At 40.6% G+C, this 20584-nt stretch overlaps 1 protein-coding gene across 1 annotated transcript in view; it reads right to left on the reverse strand.

Annotated features, from left to right (window-relative positions):
* Positions 1-20584, reverse strand: part of PCSK2 (proprotein convertase subtilisin/kexin type 2) — a 270666-nt gene that overhangs the window by 62657 nt on the left and 187425 nt on the right. The window contains exon 6 of the mRNA XM_082743215.1: positions 14235-14311. Coding sequence (XP_082599341.1) covers positions 14235-14311 — 77 coding nt within the window. The remainder of the gene's footprint in view (positions 1-14234; positions 14312-20584) is intronic.

The raw sequence follows: 20584 nt of genomic DNA on the forward strand, positions 1-20584 counted from the left end.
ATGTCAGGAAAATCTTTTTGCCATTCCATTTTCATTTGGCCTCATGACTTTCTTAAGAATGTTCAGTAACTCCCTCCTGCCTCTAGAATAAACAAGAAGTCTGTCAGATGTGGAGCTCTAAGGGGAGAGGACCAAAGATCCACTGCTCAATCCACCACCTTCTAACTAGGGTCAGTGGGAGGGAGGCAGGTGGCAGGAGTCACAGATGTGTTGCATTGCCAAAGAGACCCCCAACTCCCCATTCTCCTGGGGCCATGTCTTTGGCAATGTGATTTTCTTGCTCCTTCTGTGAAGAGGTAAAGTCTATTTCTCCCTTCCTTGAATCTGGCTGTGCTTCTGACTTGTTATGGCCAAAAGAAGGTGGTGGAAATGAGGAACTTACCCCTGCAGAGGACTTGTAGCTTCTCTTTCTCTAGAGACCCTGCCCAGGAGTCATGTGGACAAGCTAGATGAGCTTATTGAATGACCATTACCCCTGGTCCACTGGCTGGCAGCCCTTTTTCCTCCAGACATGTGAGAGACGCCATCCTAAGCTGGTCATCCCCTAGCCAGCCTGCCAGCTGACCAGGGATGCATTTGTAAGCCCCGTCACAAAGCTGACCTCAGTCCAGAACAACACAACTGCCCAGTTGACCTATAGTTGCATGAGCAATAGTCAGTGTTTATTGTTTTGAGCTCCTGAGTCTTGGGATGATTTGTTATGTGACATTCCTTGGCAAGGGATAACTCATACAGACCATGGACAAGCGAGGCTCGAGGGACAACCCGTGGTTAACCCATGGGGGATTGCAGTTCAAACTTGGGTTGCCATGATGATTGCATTGGGACTTCCTCAAACAGCTGTAGTGGCCATGGAGGTGTCCAAGTGAACACCTGAGACACTGCCCAGACCCTGGGAATCTCCAAAGAGACAGCCCAGGCACATCCCTTCTTTCAACATTGCTGGCCTTTCACTAGAGTGATTTGGTCATCCCTCTGGTCGTTTCTAGCCAAAAGCATGAACTTCTTTATGTACGTTATTCAAGTCAGACTGTAGGATATACTGAGTAGTCTGAATACAAGACTCTCATTTATTGATACACATGGGCTGGGCACTGTGCTGAGAGAGTGCGTGCATTAGTATATTCACTCATCACAATAAGTTGTTATTATCCCCATTTTACTTACTTATTTATTTTTGATGATTTTATATATTTATATATACAAATTTTATATATTTTATATATTTATATATGCAAATATATAAGGAGTGAGTGTGAGCACACACATATGGGGAATGGCAGGCAGAAGAAGAAACAGGTTCCCTGCTGAGCAAGATGCCCAGTGCAGGGCTCAATCCCAGGACCTGAGATCATGACCTGAGTCAAACGCAGATGCTTAACTGACTGAGCCACCAAGATGTTCCTATTGTCCCCATTTTAATGAAGAGGAATCTGAGGCATCAGGATAAGGAGCCATTTTTTCACTTAGGAGGCAGATTCAGAATTCAAACTCAGGTCTGCTGCTTCCAAACCCTTGCTCTTACTGATGATCCTATTCCTAACAGAAAAGTGCAGATAAAAAATATGATGATTAATTTTATGTGTTAACTTGGTGGGGCCAAGGGGCACTCAGATATTTGGTGAAACATTATTCTGGGAGTTTCTGTGTGGGAGATTTGGGTAAGAAAATTAATGGACTTGGGTAAAGCAGATTGTCCCCTATACTGTGGGTGGGCCTCACGCAATCGGTTGAAGGCCTAAATAGAACAAAAAGAGTGACATTCCTGAGCAAGAGAGAATTCTCCAGCAGACTGCCTTTGGACTTGAACTGGAATGCTGGCTCTCCTGGGTGTCCCCAGCTTGCCAGCCCATCCTGCATTGGACTTGCCAGCCTCCATCATTGTGTGAGCCAATTCTTTTTTTTTTTTTTTTGAGCCAATTCTTTATAATCATCTCTTTCTCTCTATATCCATACCCTATTGGTCCTGTTTCTCTGGAGGATCCTGACTAATACAAAAAGTAACTGAGTAACTGAACCGGTTTTCACTGGTTCTTTAGCTAATTCATTTGTTAATGCCTTCGATTCAAGTTTTCTGGTACAGCATTGTCTGTTACTTTGCAACATGATTTCTGGGATGGCAGAAGATGCTCATTTTCTTTTCTTCCTGGGATCCAGTTAGGGTTCATTTCCCAGCCTCTCTTGCGCTGCCATGCAGTCATGTGACTGCATTATGCTAATGTGATGTGGGCACATGGGAGGCCTATTGCCTCCGGGCATAAAAACTGCCCATGAGTGCTTATCTGTGCTCTTCCCATTCCTGCAATTTAATGTGGACAAGCATGGTAACTCTGGAAATGAGTGTCACAGATGGAAGAAGCTCATGTCCTTGAATTGCCACACGAAGGGGAGCTGTTCCACTAAGAATACGTGGAGGAACTGGTGGGTGAATGATAAATAACTTTTATTGTGTTAAGTCGCTAAGATTTGGGGATGCATTTATCACAGCTGCTGGAATAAACTGAACCGGTGAACTTTAATTTTATTCTTATTGAATGGTTCTACCATATTAGTAACTCCTGCTTGATATCTTTTCTGGAAGGAGAAATTCAAATGGTAAGTAAGTGAAATAAATGAATTTGAAGGGTGTCATAAATACTAAGGAGATGTTTGGGTGACCACAAGGATGTTGAGTGACAAGGATCAGAAGAAGGCAATCCTTGGAAGAATAGGAGAAAAAGTCTGTCTTGTCTGATTTCTTATTCTCTACCCTCCTCTCAGGTTTGTGTGGTATGTGGGAGGGTACCTGGGCATTGGCAAATTTAATACACACTCTGAGGCTGGTGGGTTGAAGTGGTTCTGTTAACAGCACTGGCTCTGACTGACATATTGGTGCTTCTATTTTGGCTCAGTTTACTATTATTATTTTTAAAATACCAACAAATTCAGTGCATAACAAAACCAATCTCATACCACCCAACTTTATCAAAGCCAAATGTTTTCCCTACTTTAGACTTTTTGTGGGTATACTATCTTTTATTCAATTGGTCATCTATTGATAGATATTTTGTTATTTTTATTCTTTACTCTTGTGCATACATGTACAGTTAATATTATGCCATATTTGATTAAACATTTTTTGTGAATTGACTTAAAGAAAAATAGATTTTTTTTGTTCAAACTGCTTAATACATCTTTAAAGAAATGATAGAATACTAAATAACTACAATGTCATTATCACACATAATATAATTAACAAAATGGTAGTTGGTTTTCAGGGAGAGCAGGAAGACAAAACCATTGCTGTGATAGAAAGAGTGAAAACTAAGGCAGCAGCGGTGTGCAGGGAAAATAGGAAATTGATTCAAGAGACATTTAGGGAATGGGTGTTATTCAGCAAGATTTGGTGATACTGAGCACTTTTAATGTCATTCTCTTAAGTTACGTTCAATTTACCCATGAGGGTAAATTAAATCTCTTTTGACCTTATACCTATCTTCATTCTATAATAGACTATATAGTTTTAAATTTTAAAGTGTATGTCTTGAGGAAAGTTAACCCTTGAAGGAACAGAAAGACAGGCAGAATGAAGAACATGTACCCTATTTGTCATGGAAACTCTGGTCACACAAGAAAACAAAATGGCAGAACAAATACGTAGTACAGTTATGGCCTCTGGCCTGATCCCCACCTTCCTGAGCAAAGCAAAGTGCATATTTCTGTGCATTACTAGTCAAGATATCCTGGATATTCACATGACCAAAGGAGTCTGTAATTACAAGGGTACATTCCATGTATTTTATATTGACATACATTTTTTTTAAGGAAATAAATCTTTACTGATACAATCAAAACCCTCCCCAAAGCCATACTTCTCTTCACTTCCTCAGAAGTGACTACTATACTAAGTTGATTCTTGGAATGCATGTGCATGTTTTCATGCAATTAGTTTATAATCAGCTATACATAAGCATATAAGCCACTACTAGCTTGTTTTCAAACTCTATATAAATGTTTCATATATATATGAATATATAATATATAATATATAATATATAATATACACATTACACATATATACATAATATGTATATATACATACACATATATATCACATATATATGTACATATATACATAGTATGTATATATACTATACATATTATGTATTATATAATCTCTAAAATTTGCATTTTTCACTTGAATTTCTGAGGTTTATTCATAAATTCTGGTGCATTTATTTATTTTTATTTTTTAAAAAAGATTTTATTTATTTGACTGAGACACAGCAAGAGAAGGAACACAGCAGAGGGAGAGAGAGAGAGGGAGGCAGGTTTCTAGAGCAGAGAGTCCAATGCAGTGCTCAATCCCAGGACTCTGGGATCATGACCTAAGCAGAAGGCAGCTGTTTAACAGCCTAGCCACCCAGGCACCCCCGGTGCATCTATTTTTACTGCTGTGTAGTGATGCTGTGTAGTAGTCCATTTATAAATAGGTTGAGATTTACTTATTCATACTTCTAGTCTTAGGCATTTAGGTTGTTTGCAATTGGCTTGCCATTACAAATAATTTGAGAAGAAACCTTCTTGTACATTATTACCTTGTGCACATGTGTGGCAGTTCCTTTGGGTTATTTATGAAACGGTAAAAACACGTTTTTTGGATATATATTACCTCCTGCAGAGAGGGAGAGCCAACACCTAGTATCATCAAACTTGACCATTTGTGCATATCCAAATGCTGTGAAATGGTATCTTATTTTTTATTTTGCAATTTCCTCATTGCTAGGAATGTTGAGCATATTTTCATATGTAAATTAGCTCAGGTGTCCTGTTAATCATCTTTGCATAACGTTGGGCCCTTTTTTTCCTATTTTTTTTCATTGATTTGTAGCTCTTCTTTATATATGTTGGCTACTAACCATTTTGGCTCATAGAACTTGTACCTATCTAGTCTGTGGCTTGTCTTTTAATTTTGTTTATTGTGATTTGTGAACTGAAGTGTATAATTTTTATTTTGTTTTCTTAATCTTATCCTTTTCCTTGTGGTTTAGTGTCTTGTTTAAGAAATCCATCCCTAGCCCAGAATCATAAAGATGTTTTCTTACATTTTAATTAAAAATTCTCCTAGAGCCACCCTAGAGCCTGGGTGGCTCAGTGGGTTAAAGCCTCTGCCTTTGGCTCGGGTCATGATCTCAGGGTCCTGGGATTGAGCCCCACATCGGGCTCTCTGCTCAGCAGGGAGCCTGCTTCCTCCTCTCTGCCTACTTGTGATCTCCATCTGTCAAACAAATAAATAAAATCTTTAAAAAGAAATTCTCCTAGAATTCATTTATGCTCAGTGTGTGGGGTGAACACCTAATCTCCCCATATGAATAACTAGCAGCATTTATTGAGTATCATTTTGCCATCCTTTTTTCATTGTTTTTATTTCCATCTTGGTCATTTTTTAAGATTCTTTTGTACCGGCGTGCCTGGGTGGCTCAGTTGTTAAGCATCTGCGTTTGGCTCAGATCATGATCCCAGGGTCCTGAGATGGAGCCCCGCATCTGGCTCCCTGCTCAGTGGTAAGCCTATTTCTCCCTCTCTCACTCCCCCTGCTTGTATTCCCTCTCTCGCTGTGTCTCTCTCTGTCAAATAAATAAATAAAATCTTAAAAAAAAAAAAGATTCTTTTATATGGCAGTCTGCTTTTGGGTTTTCTCTTCTGTTTCTTTGATTGTTTTTTCCTCTCCCCAGGCTAACCCTTCTCTCTCATGATTATCACAGTTCTATAACGCTTTGTCATCTGCCAGGCAGAGTTTTCCCATCTTGCTGTTGTGGTTCATCTTTCCTTTCTCTTTTATTTCTTCTTTATAATCATTCTCCTCCTCCTTTGTCTTACTGTATTCTTGGCTCTTTGCTATTCCCTATCAATTCTGGGATCATTTGTGCTAGTTTCATAGAAAAACAGTCTTGAGACTTTAGCTGAAATTGCATTGAATTAACAGATTGACTTGATATCTTTATATTTTTCCTTCTTTCCATCCATGAACTTAGTAGGCAGCTTCAGGACCTCTTCAATGCTTTCTAAATTTTTAAATTTTCTCCTTAATGTTCTCATGTATCTTTTCTTAGATTTATAATTATTTCATTGGATATGAGATATGGCATGGTATCAAATAAAAGAGATGATAAGAAGCATTCTTTTTTCACCCAGAATTAAAGAGAATGCCATCAAAGTTTCAAGATTAGGAATAATGTTTGTAAACTGGAGGTTTCCAGAGGGGAGAGGGTGGGAAAAATAGGTGAAGGGCATTAAGAGGTTCAAACTTACAGTTACAGAATAGATGAGTCATGGGAGAGAAGGGTACAGCATAGAGAATATAGTCAATAATATTGTAATGGTGTTTCATTGTAATGGATGGTGACTATACTTATCGTGGTGAGCACAGTTTAATGTATAGAGTTGGCAAATCACTATGTTGTGCACCTGAAATTAATGCAGCACTGTATGTCAACTATACTCCTCCCTCCCCACAAAAAAGAAGAATGTTTGCTATAGGTTTTTAATAAACAATGTTATCTTCAGTTCAATAATTATCTCTTCAACTGCACCCAGGCTAGATTTGATCACATTCACTGGGATTTCATTCCAGAGGCTACATTTCCCAATTGCAATTGTTTCCTTCTCATATTCATGTTTATTTTTGCTTGTTTCGCCATCATTTATTTTTCTTTTAAAATGGATGTTATCCATGCACTTATTCCTCTAAGCAAACTAAATATAACTTACTTTAATGTCTTCTTCAAGACTCTCAAACCACAACTTTAGGAAACAAACATGTTTGCTGGAGGGGAGGTGAGGTGGGGAGGGATAATTCAGTGATGGGCATTAAGGAGGACATTTGATGTAATGAGCACTGGATGTTATATGCAAGCCATGAATCACTAAATTCTCTCTCTGAAACTAATAAAAAAAACTCTCCATAAAATTAATTGCACTTGATATAAACTCATATCTTGACTTTTAAATTGTGTTTGATGTGGGTTTTTTCCCCCCAGATATTGTGGAATGTTAGCTTGTAGGTTATTAAGTTGGAGGGTTTTTGTTTTGTTTCCTTTTCTTTCTCTCTCTTCCTTTGGGCTCCTTTCCTAGTTGTTGGTTCCACAGTTGTTTTAATGGATTCCTTAGTTCTATATCCCACAGCCAAAGCTTATAATGAGGGTTTAGGGCCCTTGATTCACAGAGATATTGGAGATAAGCAAGCCAGTGGGCAACTTGGCCAGGTTCATGGACATGAGGCTCTAGCCTCCAGTTTCCCTAGGCCTACAGATCCCTACACAACCAGAACTGTAGAGCAGCTAGGTACAGTCTTTTCAGCCATGTCTTTGGAGAAAGATACTTTCATGTTCGATATATTGGAGCTGAAGTGCAGGGCTCAGTCATTCATGTTTCCTGGCTTATATTGAATGCTCTCTCCAAGGGTAAGCCCAAACGGCTGGATAGGACAGCATGTACAACTGCTTCTGGGGAAAACCCCAAGTCACCTGGCAAGCACTCAGTACTTTCTGGAGAAGTGAAGAGGTTTTCCATCTTTCTCACCTTAGATGCTAAGCCCTTCAATCTTCCCCACAAATCAACCTTGTTTCATGCATTTCAGCCATCTTTGGATATAACTCTTCTTTCAATCAGAAGTGCAGAAACACAGGCACCAGACTCTGGCCAGAAAGTTTAACTTTGAGCTACTGTTTTCTAGTTTTTGTCAAAGGCTCAGATGAGAGATTGAATGGCTGAGAAAGGTGGGTGAGGTCATCCATATCTGGGTCATCCATTGACTCCTTTGGCATAAACCCTCCATTTTCTAGCTAGTTGGAGAACCTCTGTCTTAGCTCCTCTAGACATCCCTTTGCTGAATTTCACAATTATATTTGTTGTCATTTAGGGAATGCCTACCATGTGTCATGCTCTGAACCAAGTACCATATATGCGTGTATATAGTCCTGCATAGAAACTGTCTAGGTGGAGTTCAGGCCCATTTTACAGATGGGGAAAAGTATTTAGGGATCACTTTATCTATTCCAACCAGTTAAAATACTACATTTGTCCATCATAATCTGTTGTATTTTTCTCCCTCAAGGAAAGAATTATTGCTACCTGAGGGCCATAAATGTCCCCCATATGGCATGCATAATATTAGTTTCCAAGGTAGAAATGACTACACCAACATACAGAGATTTCTTTTACAGTCTATGTAATTCTCTCCAAAACCCCCTCCTCTGTGTTATGTCTATTTGTTTGAACTGAGGGGAAAAATCTAAATAATGAAGATCTGTCTAATACAGGTAGGGAACCAGAAATTTTTTTAAAAAGCAACTGTATGGTATTTCACCAATGGCTCCTAGCAGCTCACAAAATTAAACTATGTAGGATTTCACTATGCTCCGGTTTGGGTAGAGATAGTTAACGGCAAGGGGCAGCATTTGCGCTCACACCGGCTTATGAGGTTGTCTCAAAGCTCACATGAGAGAAGGAGTTAGATTAGGTCTTTGAAAACAGTTTGAGTTTGATTAGCCAGGAGCTGATTTCAGAATTAATTCATAAAGACAGGAGGGAAAGGTGTTCGTCTATTTCTCCACCATTAAGTGTCTCCCGGGTAAAGCATCAGTTTCCATCAACGTGTAAATATCCAACCAGAAATGGCTGTTTTCCTCACAGGTTCTTTTTTGGCCTGTTGCACAGTGTTCTTCAAAATGAAATATGACTTCTAATAAGAAAAAAAGTTAACCACTGAGAATCTTGCTTATTTGAAGGTTTAACTAATGCTGTCAATCAATTGAGCTCACGTAGAGATCCATGTCCCTCAGCATCTGTTTACCCTTCTTCCTCCGTTCACCCCCAGTTTGGTTGCCTGAGTAATAAATGTCTTCTCCCTTTCTGAATTTATAGTAAACTCTTTGTGGCCAGGAATTGCCTCTCATCCAGAATCTCTTACTCGTTAGGGCTCACAAGAGAGCGTGCAGCACCGTTGTGATGCCCCATAAATTCTGCTGATGGCAGGGATGACATTTCAGTGGTGAATGCCTGTCAAAGAAATGCTATGCAAGAGGGAGTTTTATGGACAGCAGCACAGTAATGGAATACAGATCTGTGATGCATCACCAAACATTGACCTAAAAGCAAGCAAGGCTGGGAGATTATTGACAAAGTGTGGGCTGCAAACCTTGGAAGAAGCAAGCCATTCTAAAACGGACAGGTGTCAAGGGCCCTCAACGCATAGGCATGGCCAAGAAGGTCTGCCACCCATCCATCAACCAGCCAATCAATATGCGTTGAGTGTCAGCAAGGAAAAACAAGTAAAGCTAGATGCTGATACCACACAAGAAACAAGTTATATCTGTTTTGCATATTATTGATGTTCATTAAGCATGGATTGTTTTCTACCTTTTTGCAAACTGGGTTACCCCTACTATGACTATATTATTATTTTGCTTGGCGGTCTGTATTTCTCTGATTACAAGCTAGAAAGAAATTATACTCTCTTTACAAATTTCTCAACTGTGTTTCAGCTATCTCCCTGGAGCTTGGATACTGCAGGTAATTATTAAATGGTTCACAGTAGAATAAATACACTTGCTCTGCTTAAAAAGGAATAATCCTATAAAATCAAATTAAGCACAGGGCAAGAAATTCTAATATACATATCCCCTAAAAGCAGTTCTGCATATGCATGAAGTTTGCTTTCATAAACAGTCCTTGGCTGGGAGTTTTGAATATGTTCTTGAAGCAATGTGCACTCAGAGGAAAACCAGTTACCAAAGAATTGCAGAGGGGATGATAAGCTAGTTTAAAGTGTGAGGAGAGCCCAGGAGAGACACTCTGCTATTAAATTCGGTTTCCCAGCCAGGAGAACAGTGCTTGCTTGCTGGAGATGGGCCCTTGTAGGGCATTTTGGTTTCTATTTCCCATTGCAATGCAAAGCCCATGATGGAGAGATACTGCATTTTCCTGCCCAGCCATTGCTTCTAACTTCTAAGCTGCCTTTGAGGCTACCAGTGCGGCTGGAACAGCAACAGGAACAAGCTCATTGCTGCTCAACATCCACCAGTCCTTTATTGGAGTTTCAGAGCAGCTAAAACTAGCATTTCTTAAGAGTCCCCGGTCTGCTGAGCAGAGATGGTGCTGGCTTGGTGTCCATGCCCAGAGGAGAACATCTGAAGAAACTGGCATGCCTTGGTGGCTGCATAGCTGGCCAGAGGCTCATACTGGCCTGGTAGTAAGCACAGCTCCAGCTAAAAGCAGGTGCTGGACTCAAGGCTCCCAGAGCCCCCAGGGAAACATACTCCCTGGATGCAATGGGAGAAGGGTCCTCATCTATGCCTCGGGCCCAGTTTGTGACCCAATCACAAAATCTCTCCTTTCTCCTAGCAACCTGCGTCAACTATTCATGCACACCTCTTCCATGAAGCCTTCCTGGAATGCTGCCCCTATCCCAGTCTCTAACTCCCAGTTCACGTGTCTAGGCTACCTCCTGAACATGTCTGCACCTCCTGCCTCTCTTCCTTCACCTAAATATGCCCCTTAACTCCACCAGTTACCTTCATTCAAACCCTAGACCAAATGCCACCTATTCATGGAAGCCTCTCTAAGCTTCTCCTTCTCCAGCCAGAGATAATTCTGCACTTCTCTGTGCTCTCCCAGGCATCTTTCTTATGAGGCCGTACATGCAATGACCACCTTACTGGTGTCAAATCCTGTCTCCACCACTTATTGGCAGTGTGACCTCGCACAAGTTACTAAGCCTTTCTGTGCTTCCATTTTCGAAATGGAGATAATCCTGGTTAATAGCTATTTCCAAGGGTTATTATAAGAATTAATTGAAAGGCTACATGCAAAGTACTTTAAAAAGCACCTTGAGCAAAGCAACTGCCCAATAGGCATTAGCTTCCTTGTGTTATTTTAGCCCTGGCTGTGGGCTTAGCACTATGGTGATTTGGGCATCTGTCTCTGTCTCTGTTCATAGGATATTTGCAAGCTCCTCAGAAGCTTGCACACCAACACTAATAGTTTCATAAATACCCAACTAAATTATGCCCTATGGTTTTTTAAAAAATTAATTAACTAATTAATTAATTTTTAAAAGATTTTATTTATTTATTTGACAGAGAGAGATCACAAGTAGGCCGAGAGGCAGAGCGGGAGGGGGAAGCAGGCTCGCTGTCCAGCAGAGAGCCCAATGCGGGCCTCGATCCCTGGACCCTGAGACTATGACCTGAACTGAAGGCAGAGGCTTAACCTACTGAGCCACCAAGGTGCCCCGCCCTATGCTTTTTAAATGTACTTCATATTATGGAAAAAGTCCGATATTTACAAGAGTAGAGTGGAATCTCATGTCCCCAACCTAGGTTTTAACAATTACTAACCTATGACAAAGTTTTTTTCCTGTATTTGCCAACTCATTTTTCTTCCTCCTGCCTCAAGCCCTACATTATACTGAAGAAAATACCAGGCAAATATTTTAAATTTTTTTATTTATTTTTTAAAAATATTTTAAAATATTTTAAATATTTTTTAAATATTTAAAGGGAATTTTAAATAAACGTACCCTACACTCATGGAAAGGATGCTATATTCAACGTTTCCTTGTGCCAAGAAGGAATTATCTTCAGGACAGACCCAGCGTTTTCGACCACAGATCCTCCCAGTGCTGTGGGCTTGAACTTTGACCCACCTTCTTTCCAGAGGCATTGCCAATAGTAATTATGCTTTGAGAGGTCATGGTTTGAGTGGGTACCATCTGGTCTTTGTAATAACAAACCGCGGTGGACAAGGATCTTCAAGCATGACTTGATAATTGGGAAAAGCCCCATTTATAGGTCAGAGTGGGTCCTGGGTCTTGCATCAGTGGTTTCCTAACAGGCCAGGATCATACGTGCCTGACTCATGAAATGGTGTCTCAGGCACTTGGATACTCGGGAATATTCACCATTGCAGTGAAGAATTGTATTGCAATAAGCCCTGATCAGTCCTTGTTAGAGGATTTTAGTCAGTTTCAATTTGAACTTTCAAGAGCAAGTTTGCCGATGGAAACATTTCAAATAGAAGCCATCTCTGGTTTTTCCTTATTTGTGTATTTAAAGTGTATTCTTACAACACATTCCACAAGAAGACTTGCTTGGAGAGGTTGTGTTTGGGTTCAGAAAATGGGATGTAGTGGGGTGGGGATGAAAACCATAGTGTTGGTTGTATTTTTGTACCTGAATCAATCAGTCAAAGATTAATTTCATATCTACTGGCTTAGTTATCGTGTGGATGATTGATACTCCCCCATGCTGAAGTCAGATGTTCCTTCTTGGTCCTTCTCAGTGCAATGTTCCAAACCACCATCCCCAATTATGTCTCACCTCTGACTTAGTGACATCAATTTGGAAATTTCACATCCCTGTGTCTGGAAATGGTGTATTTGCTCAGGGTATGTCAGGATCTATGGCTGTAAGTCATGGAAGATACGAGATACTTCGTGTCAGAAGTTCTCAGACCTTTTTGATACATCCTCATTCCCTAAACACACCTCCAAACACTGCAGGATCATTTTAAAGCAGCTTTGAAAGTTGATAGAGTAAACTGTGTTATTGGACATCAGCGATGATCTTTTTAAAATGTTGCAAATTTGGGGCACCTGGGTGGCTCAGTGGGTTAAAGCCCCTGCCTTCAGCTCAGGTCATGATCTCAGGGTCCTGGGATTGAGCCCTGCATCAGGCTCTCTGCTCGGCAGGGAGTCTGCTTCCCCCTCTGTCTCTGCCTGCCTCTCTGCCTGCTTGAGATCTCTGTCAAATAAATAAATAAAAATCTTAAAAAAATAAATAAAATGTTGCAAATTTAATTGTTTTTTTTTCTTCTTTATTCTTTTCTGTATTTTTTATAATCGTCAAGTCCCCAACTCATGTGCACTTACTGTGCCTCAGACATACACTGGTCAACTTGTTAACTGTAAGGACAGAGTCTGAGCTGCCTGGGCCACTGGGGACCCGTCCCTGGCTACCCTCTGGTTGTCATGCTTTCTGTCTTTTATAATAAAATTGATGCTTATTAAAGAATGGTACAATTTGGATTTAGAAACATGTCTGAAGCTTGGATTCAAGCATTGGCTCTGATACTTACTAGTTGTTTGACCAGGAAGTCATTCAACCTTGCCAACCAACCCCCTCCTCACTTAAAAAAAAATCACGGAACAGAGAATGACAACATTTGTTTTATCTACATGAGTTTGCCATGGGAAGTAAAAGCGATGTTCACATACTGTTAAACCATTAATTGAAGTTCATATGTTTTCATGAATTTCACCCAAGAACATCAATAATAAGCAAGCACTATGTCTGAAACTGTATTGATTCTGAGGGGGCAAGTCACTCATCTCTATTTCTTGATATTTCTTATAAGCAATCAACCATCTAGGCAAGAATTTTACTTAGAGAAAAGATACTACATATTTACATGTTTGGAAGCAGGAGAGGCTGAAGAAAAGGCACAACTTTGGACGGACCATGGAGTAGTTCAACTGACAAGATGCCGAGCAATACTTCAACCCTCTGAGTTGATAATACTGCCTTATATATTTGAAAGTGACTAAGAGACCAGATCTTAAAAGTCCTCATCACTACAAAAAATATTTTGTGTTACTAGGCATGGTGTCAGGTACCAACTAGACTTAAGGTAGGGATCATTTTGTAATATATGCAAATATCAAATCACTATGTCATATACCTGAAATTAACATAATGTTATGTATCGATCATACATCAATTAAAAAAATACTTCAAACCTTTGCCGATAATTCTTACTGTTTAGTTGAAGAGAACTATTTGAGCTCTTACAAGGTTACAGCAGAAACACTTTTCAAAAACATTTGGACACAGAGCAGAGAGGCAAAATAGTTCTCTTCATTCAGTTCTCTGAAATGAATGTGTTTTAAATTCACATTCGGTTAGGTTGAAAAAAGGGTTTCTCATTATTTTTACTCTCTGCTATCTTTAATAAAGTGGCAAATAACTCCCAATTCAAGAGAAGAAAAGAATCAAAAGTCAGTTTTAGAGGAATGCTGCCGTATTAACAAAATCTAAGAATTTAGAGAATGTAGCTACGAAGGAGAAAAATCACAATATAATTTAGTGAAGCAGGGAGATTAATCTTGTTGGTGATGCTCAAGCTTTAAAAACAAAGCAGTGTCAAATAAAACCCCCAAATCTAAAGTCAAAGACAGCCCACGAGGCCCAGTTTACCTGTTGAACCAGTCATCTGTGTATCGAGGGTAAGGATAGGGGTCATTGCCGCTGAAGTCATAGCTTGCCTCGGCGTTCTGAAAAACACAAGTTGTCTCATTAATTCAATCAAGCCAGACGTGTTGAGGCAAGAGAAAAAGCTGCAAGACATGACTATTTTATGGTTACAGGCCCTCTGTGGAGTGCTTTGTTAATGTTCCGCGCTAGACCAGCCCTCACCAAATGGTGCCAGAGCTGGTGGGTCCTTGGATCTCTTTGTTCTCCATTTATGCTTCCCAGGGTTCCTCACCCCATTCTAATTCAGACCTTCCAAGAACCGGCAAATTGGAGTCTTGCGCTCTCCAGGACTGCCTCCGTTTTAAGTTGAGTCACCACCTGTGGGTAAATGAGGTTCACCTGGGATCTAGGACTTACATGTCCTTGGACTGATGGTCAGAAGGTTCGAGATCTTATGTCACAAGGGAGGCAACCTCTGGAGTTTTCTTGCTTTATGCAGAAGGCTCACTTCCAGCTCCCAGCTTCAGACTGACATAGGCTTGTTTCCTTTATATTCATGGGTGTGAAACACCCACCCAAGCCCCTAACATCGACACGATATCAACTTCATTTACTCACTCGACACACGTCAGTAAGAGTCTAACCTATGCCAGACACTTTTCCAAATATGGGAATGCAGTTGGTGATATCTCTGCCCATGTAACTTACAGCCCAGTGTGGGGGGTGGGCACAGAGCAACAAATGATGAAATAAATAAGTAGACATTTACAAATGGGGAGTACTCGTATACCCTACAGTATTCAGTTCGAAGCTTAAATTCTATGCCTCCAACACCCCTGCCTTTCCCATGGAGAGTCCTTTCCCCATGGAAACTAATTCCATATCCGCTTAAATTATTTTCCATTTTGGTCTTTAGTTGATGAGCCTTTTATTTTGGTCCACGATGGAAGATGATCCACCACCTTTTGGAGACTAATCCATCCCTTCTCACTGCCTTCTCTCCTTGCCTGGGACACTGAAAATGAGAATGCCATTTTTCTCTGCTTTGTTTTTGAGTTCTGCAGTAAAGCTCTGGAGGGTTTCCTGGTCCACAGCAGACAGGGGGCTGGGGAGCACTGGGTTCGATGTATTTTCCAGTGTGGTCATTTCTTGATTCACGGGTCTTGAGACATTTCCAAGAATTGTGCCCTTTTGTCATGTAAAACGCTTCAGTTTCTGAACCTGATGCATTAGTGGCATAATGTTTTTAAGAGCACATTGATGAATTCCATTAGCTTGTGTTTCCACTTCTTGGATGACAAAAGATGATCTGTCCCCAGTAGTTGTAATAGGCAGAATTATAATACTAATTTATTTAAATAAATGTGGTGTTTGGGGTAGATGTCACCCTGAAATTTAAATTTTTTTTCTCCCAAGATTTTATTTAAATTCCAGTTAATTAACATATAGTGTATTGTAAGTTTCAGGTATAGAATTTAGTGATTCATCACTTATACACCCAGTGCTCATCATAACCCTCCTTAATGCCCATCACCATTTAACCCACCTATAGTTACGAGTCTGTTTTCTGGTTTGCCTCTCCTTTCTTTGCCCCTTTGTTAATCTGTTTTGTTTCTTAAATCCCACATGTGAATTTCTCTGACTAACTTATTTCATTTAGCATAGTACTCTCTAGCTCCATCCACGGTGTTGCAAATGGCAAGATTTCATTCTTTTTTATGGCTGAATAATATTCCACTGTGTGTGTGTTTGTGTGTGTGTTTTATGTGTATATATATATGTGTATGTATATATATACATACATATATACATATGCATACACACACACACACCACACCTTCTTTATCCATCCATCTGTTGATGGACATTTGGGCTTTTTTCATAATTGGTTATTGTAAATAATGCTGCTATAAACATTGGAGTGCATTTATCCCTTTGAATTAGTATTTTTGTATTCTTTGGGTAAATACTTACTAGTGCCATTGCAGGGTAGTTCTATGTTTAACTTTTTGAGGAAAGTCCATACTGTTTTCTAGAGTGGCTGCACCGGTTTGCATTCCCACCAGCAGTGTTAGAGGGTTTCCCTTTTTCTATCTCTTCACCAACATCTGCTGTTTCCTGAGTTGTTAATTTTAGCCATTCTGATAAGTGTGAGGTGATGTCTCACTGTGGTTTTGATTTGTATTTCCCTGATGATGTGTTATGTTGAATATCTTTTTGTGTCTGTAGGCCATCTGCATGTCTCCTATGGAAAAATGTCTGTTCATGTCTTCTGCCCATTTTTAAATTGGATTATTCATTTTTGTGGTGGTGAGTTTTATAAGTTCTTTATAGATTTTGGATACTAACCCTTTAACAGATATGTTATTTGCAAATATCTTCTCCCATTCTGAAGGTTGCCTTTTAGTTTTATTGATTGTTTCCTTTACTGTACAGAAACTTTTTATCTTGAAGAAGTCCCAATAGTTCATTTTTGCTTTTGCTTCCCTTGCCTCAGGAGAAACAACTAGTAAGAAGTTGCTACAACTAATGGCAAAGAGATTGCTGCCTGTGTTCTCTCTCACTTGTAGGTCTTTCATCCATATTGAGTTTATTTCTGTGTGTGGTGTTTAAAAAAATTTTTTTAAAAAGATTTTACTTATTTATTTGAGAAAGAGAGAGAGAGAGAAAGGAGAGTGCACAAGCAGGAAGAAGGGCAGAGGGAGAAGCTGAGCAGGGAGCCGGATGTCGGACTCCGTCCCCGGACTCTGGGATCGTGACCTGAGCTGAAGGCAAACGCTTAAACGACTGAACCCAGGCACCCCCAATTTTTTTTTTAAAGATTTTATTTATTTGGCAGACAGAGATCACAAGGAGGCAGAGAGGCAGGCAGAGAGAGAGGAGGAAGCAGACTCCCTGCCGAGCAGAAAGCCTGATGTGGGGCTCAGTCCCAGGATTCTGAGATCATGACCTGAGCCGAAGGCAGAGGCTTTAACCCACTGAGCCACCCAGGCGCCCCCCAGTTTTTTTTAATATAAGAATTTGGGGCCTTATTGAAGTATACTTGGTCTATTTCACATGTAATGAGATTGTGCATATGCATACACCTGTGATCACATTGCCACAACCAAGGTGCTACACCATGTTCATCACCTCCTTAGATTTCTGTGTGCTTATTTGTGTCTGGGTGTTGTTTTTGATTTTGTTGGTGAGAACCTTTAACATGAAATCTATCCTCTTACCACAGTTTAAAGTACATAATACTGTATTGCTGGCTGTGTTGCACAACACAGCTCTAGAAATTACTCAGCATAACAGAAACTTCATTCCCATCAAAAACTAATTCCTCGGGGCGCCTGGGTGGCTCAGTGGGTTAAGCCGCTGCCTTCGGCTCAGGTCATGATCTCAGAGTCCTGGGATCGAGTCCCGCATCGGGCTCTCTGCTCAGCGGAGAGCCTGCTTCCCTCTCTCTCTCTCTGCCTGCCTCTCTGCCTACTGTGATCTCTCTCTGTCAAATAAATAAATAAAATCTTAAAAAAAAAAACAAAACAAAAAACTAATTCCTCATTTTCCACCTTCCCCAACCCCATTCAAAATTTGGACCAGTCCTTTTTATCTGTGGTGTTGAACAAGCCTATCCTTTATTCTAGAATCCAGGTCTTCCTTTAATAAGTGCTCATCAGAGAGGACATCCTTCTGTCTCCTCCGGCCATAATTGTTGGTTCCAAATGATCTGCTCCTCCTTCTTCCTTTAGATCCCAAACTACTCTCACTTACCTTTTTAAAAAGTTTAATTCTCAACCTGGTCTATATTTTCTGTCTCTGGGAGACATATTTGGCATGTTTTTTGTTTTGTTTTGTTTTTACTTTTCTTGAACTGTTTGGCTTTCAGTTGTTTTGAGAGGTACTATTTTGAAATAATAACTATGTTCAGTTACCCCTAACGTTCTCTGAATTTTTGAGACAAGAGCATTCTTAGGTACAGTTGGGGGATGGGCAATCGAGAGAAATTCAAGTTAGTACTTTTCTTTTGGGTTTTAAAGCTGGGGTTGAAACCTAAGTAATAGATTTGGAAGACTGTTTGCTAAGCCTAGTTCCTTTCTCCATAGAAGGGAGAAAAATCCCCTGGTCTAAGGCAAATTGGAAGGAAAATTCAATGAGTAGCCATTGTGGGACACCCAGAAAGGGTGCAAAGTGCTACTTTCTTCTGAGTTGTGTTCTGGAGTAGGATGGAGGTATTTTGGAATGTCCAACCTTGGAAAGGCCTGGAACTCATCTTAGAACAGGGGTTGGTTGCTGTAGTTCAGCAGTGGCTCTCAGGGGTGTCTTAGCTCAGGGACTTGGGGTGGCCCCACTCTGCATTCCTCTGACCATCAGTGTGGAGCAGCTGGCAGCAGGAATATCCTGTGGGAGAGTGTGGTGGTGAGGACATGACAGTGAGAACCAGCTGGCCTAGAAATTTCAGGGGTCAGGACACTGAGGATTCAGGGTTGGGGCAGGGTCTGCATGGACTTACAACCAAGACCAGTGGAAATGGGGATGCAAGAGTGGAATCTAGGGGCACAGATGATGAGATGAAAATGTCAGCACCCTTGCACACTCTCCTAAGGCTGTGCTAGTCCTTTGAAGCTCAAGGTCAGTCCTGGAGACAGGATGGTGGGGGCAACACCTGAGTTGACCAATGTCAAATTTCTGCCTTGAGTGAGGGCAATTAGGCTGGCAGATAGAGGCTAAATTCCATTAGAGAAAAGAAAAATTGGAATTTTCTGCACCTCTGTGTTTGCTGTCTGATTGCCTGGTTCACAAGCTTTTCACCCTGACTTACTTTTCTGGTTGATAATAATTACCCATGGTCTGGGCTGAGGTCTTTGGTCTCCAACCTTGCCCTGGAGAAAATTGCTTGCCCTGAAGGTGGGCAGGGCCTGGAGAGGGTACTGCACAGATCTCACGGCCGAACTTGCAGCCAAGAATCCCCAGAACTCTGGGACCACTTTTCTAAGAAGGGAAAGACCCCATATTTTCGGGGTCAAATTCACCTTTGAGTGTTGAGATGGTTGCACTGTTTTGTTGTCTTTTAATTAATTTGATGACTAATGCTTAATTCCTTGTGTAACAGTTTATACTGAGTGTTAAGGCAAACAGTAGCGCTTGTTTAGCTGTAGGTCTTTTGGCTAAAAATCAAATGGTTTATAGCAAGAAAGAACAGTGAGCAACTTTTGGTAAGCATTCTGTTTATACTTTTATAGCCAAAACCGAGTCATTTATGGATTTGAATCACAGAGTTGTCATCCATAAAATTATTTGTGTAAGGGAATAAATTAAACCAGCCTTGAGTTATGCCAGAATTTTCTAAAAGAGCGATTAAGGTGGACATTGAGGGGGCAGTGGTGTCTCTGTAAATTTAATGCTTTGGTCATCCCAGGCTAAGCCATTGGCTTGTTTTGGTTTAAATTCTTCCATAACTTCTTTTGCAAATGCATCAGTCTACTTTCTTGCTTTAGAAAATACTAGTTATCTAGTGAACATAATTTAATCATTGGTGATTCAGGATCAGGATGATTCAGAGTCATCACAAAGTACTTTGAATTATCATTGTTCCATTGTCCTGAAAGTGAGAAGACTGGACTGAATCCAAACTGACCTCAGGGCTTCCCTGGAAGTTATTTCTGGAAGAAACTTCAGATACTGGTTCCTTTCTCTTATAAGAGTTGAGTGCAGGAGGAAAAAGAAAAATACCCTCTGGTATTTCATAATTCTAAGGCTTAATTTCTGAGTATTTGAATGCATAGTCAGAAATCAAGACTGGATTAGCCCATAGAAAGGAACTTTAATGATTATGACACTGATTCTTATCCAAACCCTCCGACGGTTATTTGTACCATGTACTTGTTTCCATCAGATGCCCCACCTGCACATTAAGCTAGGAGAGGACAGGAACTTATTTTCAAGAAATCTTCTGACTTCTTGGGGCGCCTGGGTGGCTCAGTGGGTTAAGCTGCTGCCTTCGGCTTGGGTCATGATCTCAGGGTCCTGGGATCGAGTCCCGCATCGGGCTCTCTGCTCGGCAGGGAGCCTGCTTCCTCCTCTCTCTCTCTCTGCCTGCCTCTCTGCCTACTTGTAATCTCTCTTTGTTAAATAAATAAATAAAATCTTAAAAAAAAAAAAAAAGAAATCTTCTGACTTCTTATGTTTGAGATGTTGCCTTTGTGCAGCCTCCAAAGTCACAGACTGGCAAATGGCATGGGTCGGATGCCGGGGCTGGTCTCACTGTGAAAACTGATGGTGAACACAGTGGCAACTATGCCCCTTGCTTTAACACTCTCAGAGAAGCTTCTATGGCCCTTGAGACTGAACCTGTCTCTGGCACTGCCACT

Source organism: Mustela nivalis (genome assembly GCF_964662115.1).
Source record: "Mustela nivalis genome assembly, chromosome: 8".
Taxonomy (NCBI): Eukaryota; Metazoa; Chordata; class Mammalia; order Carnivora; family Mustelidae; genus Mustela; species Mustela nivalis.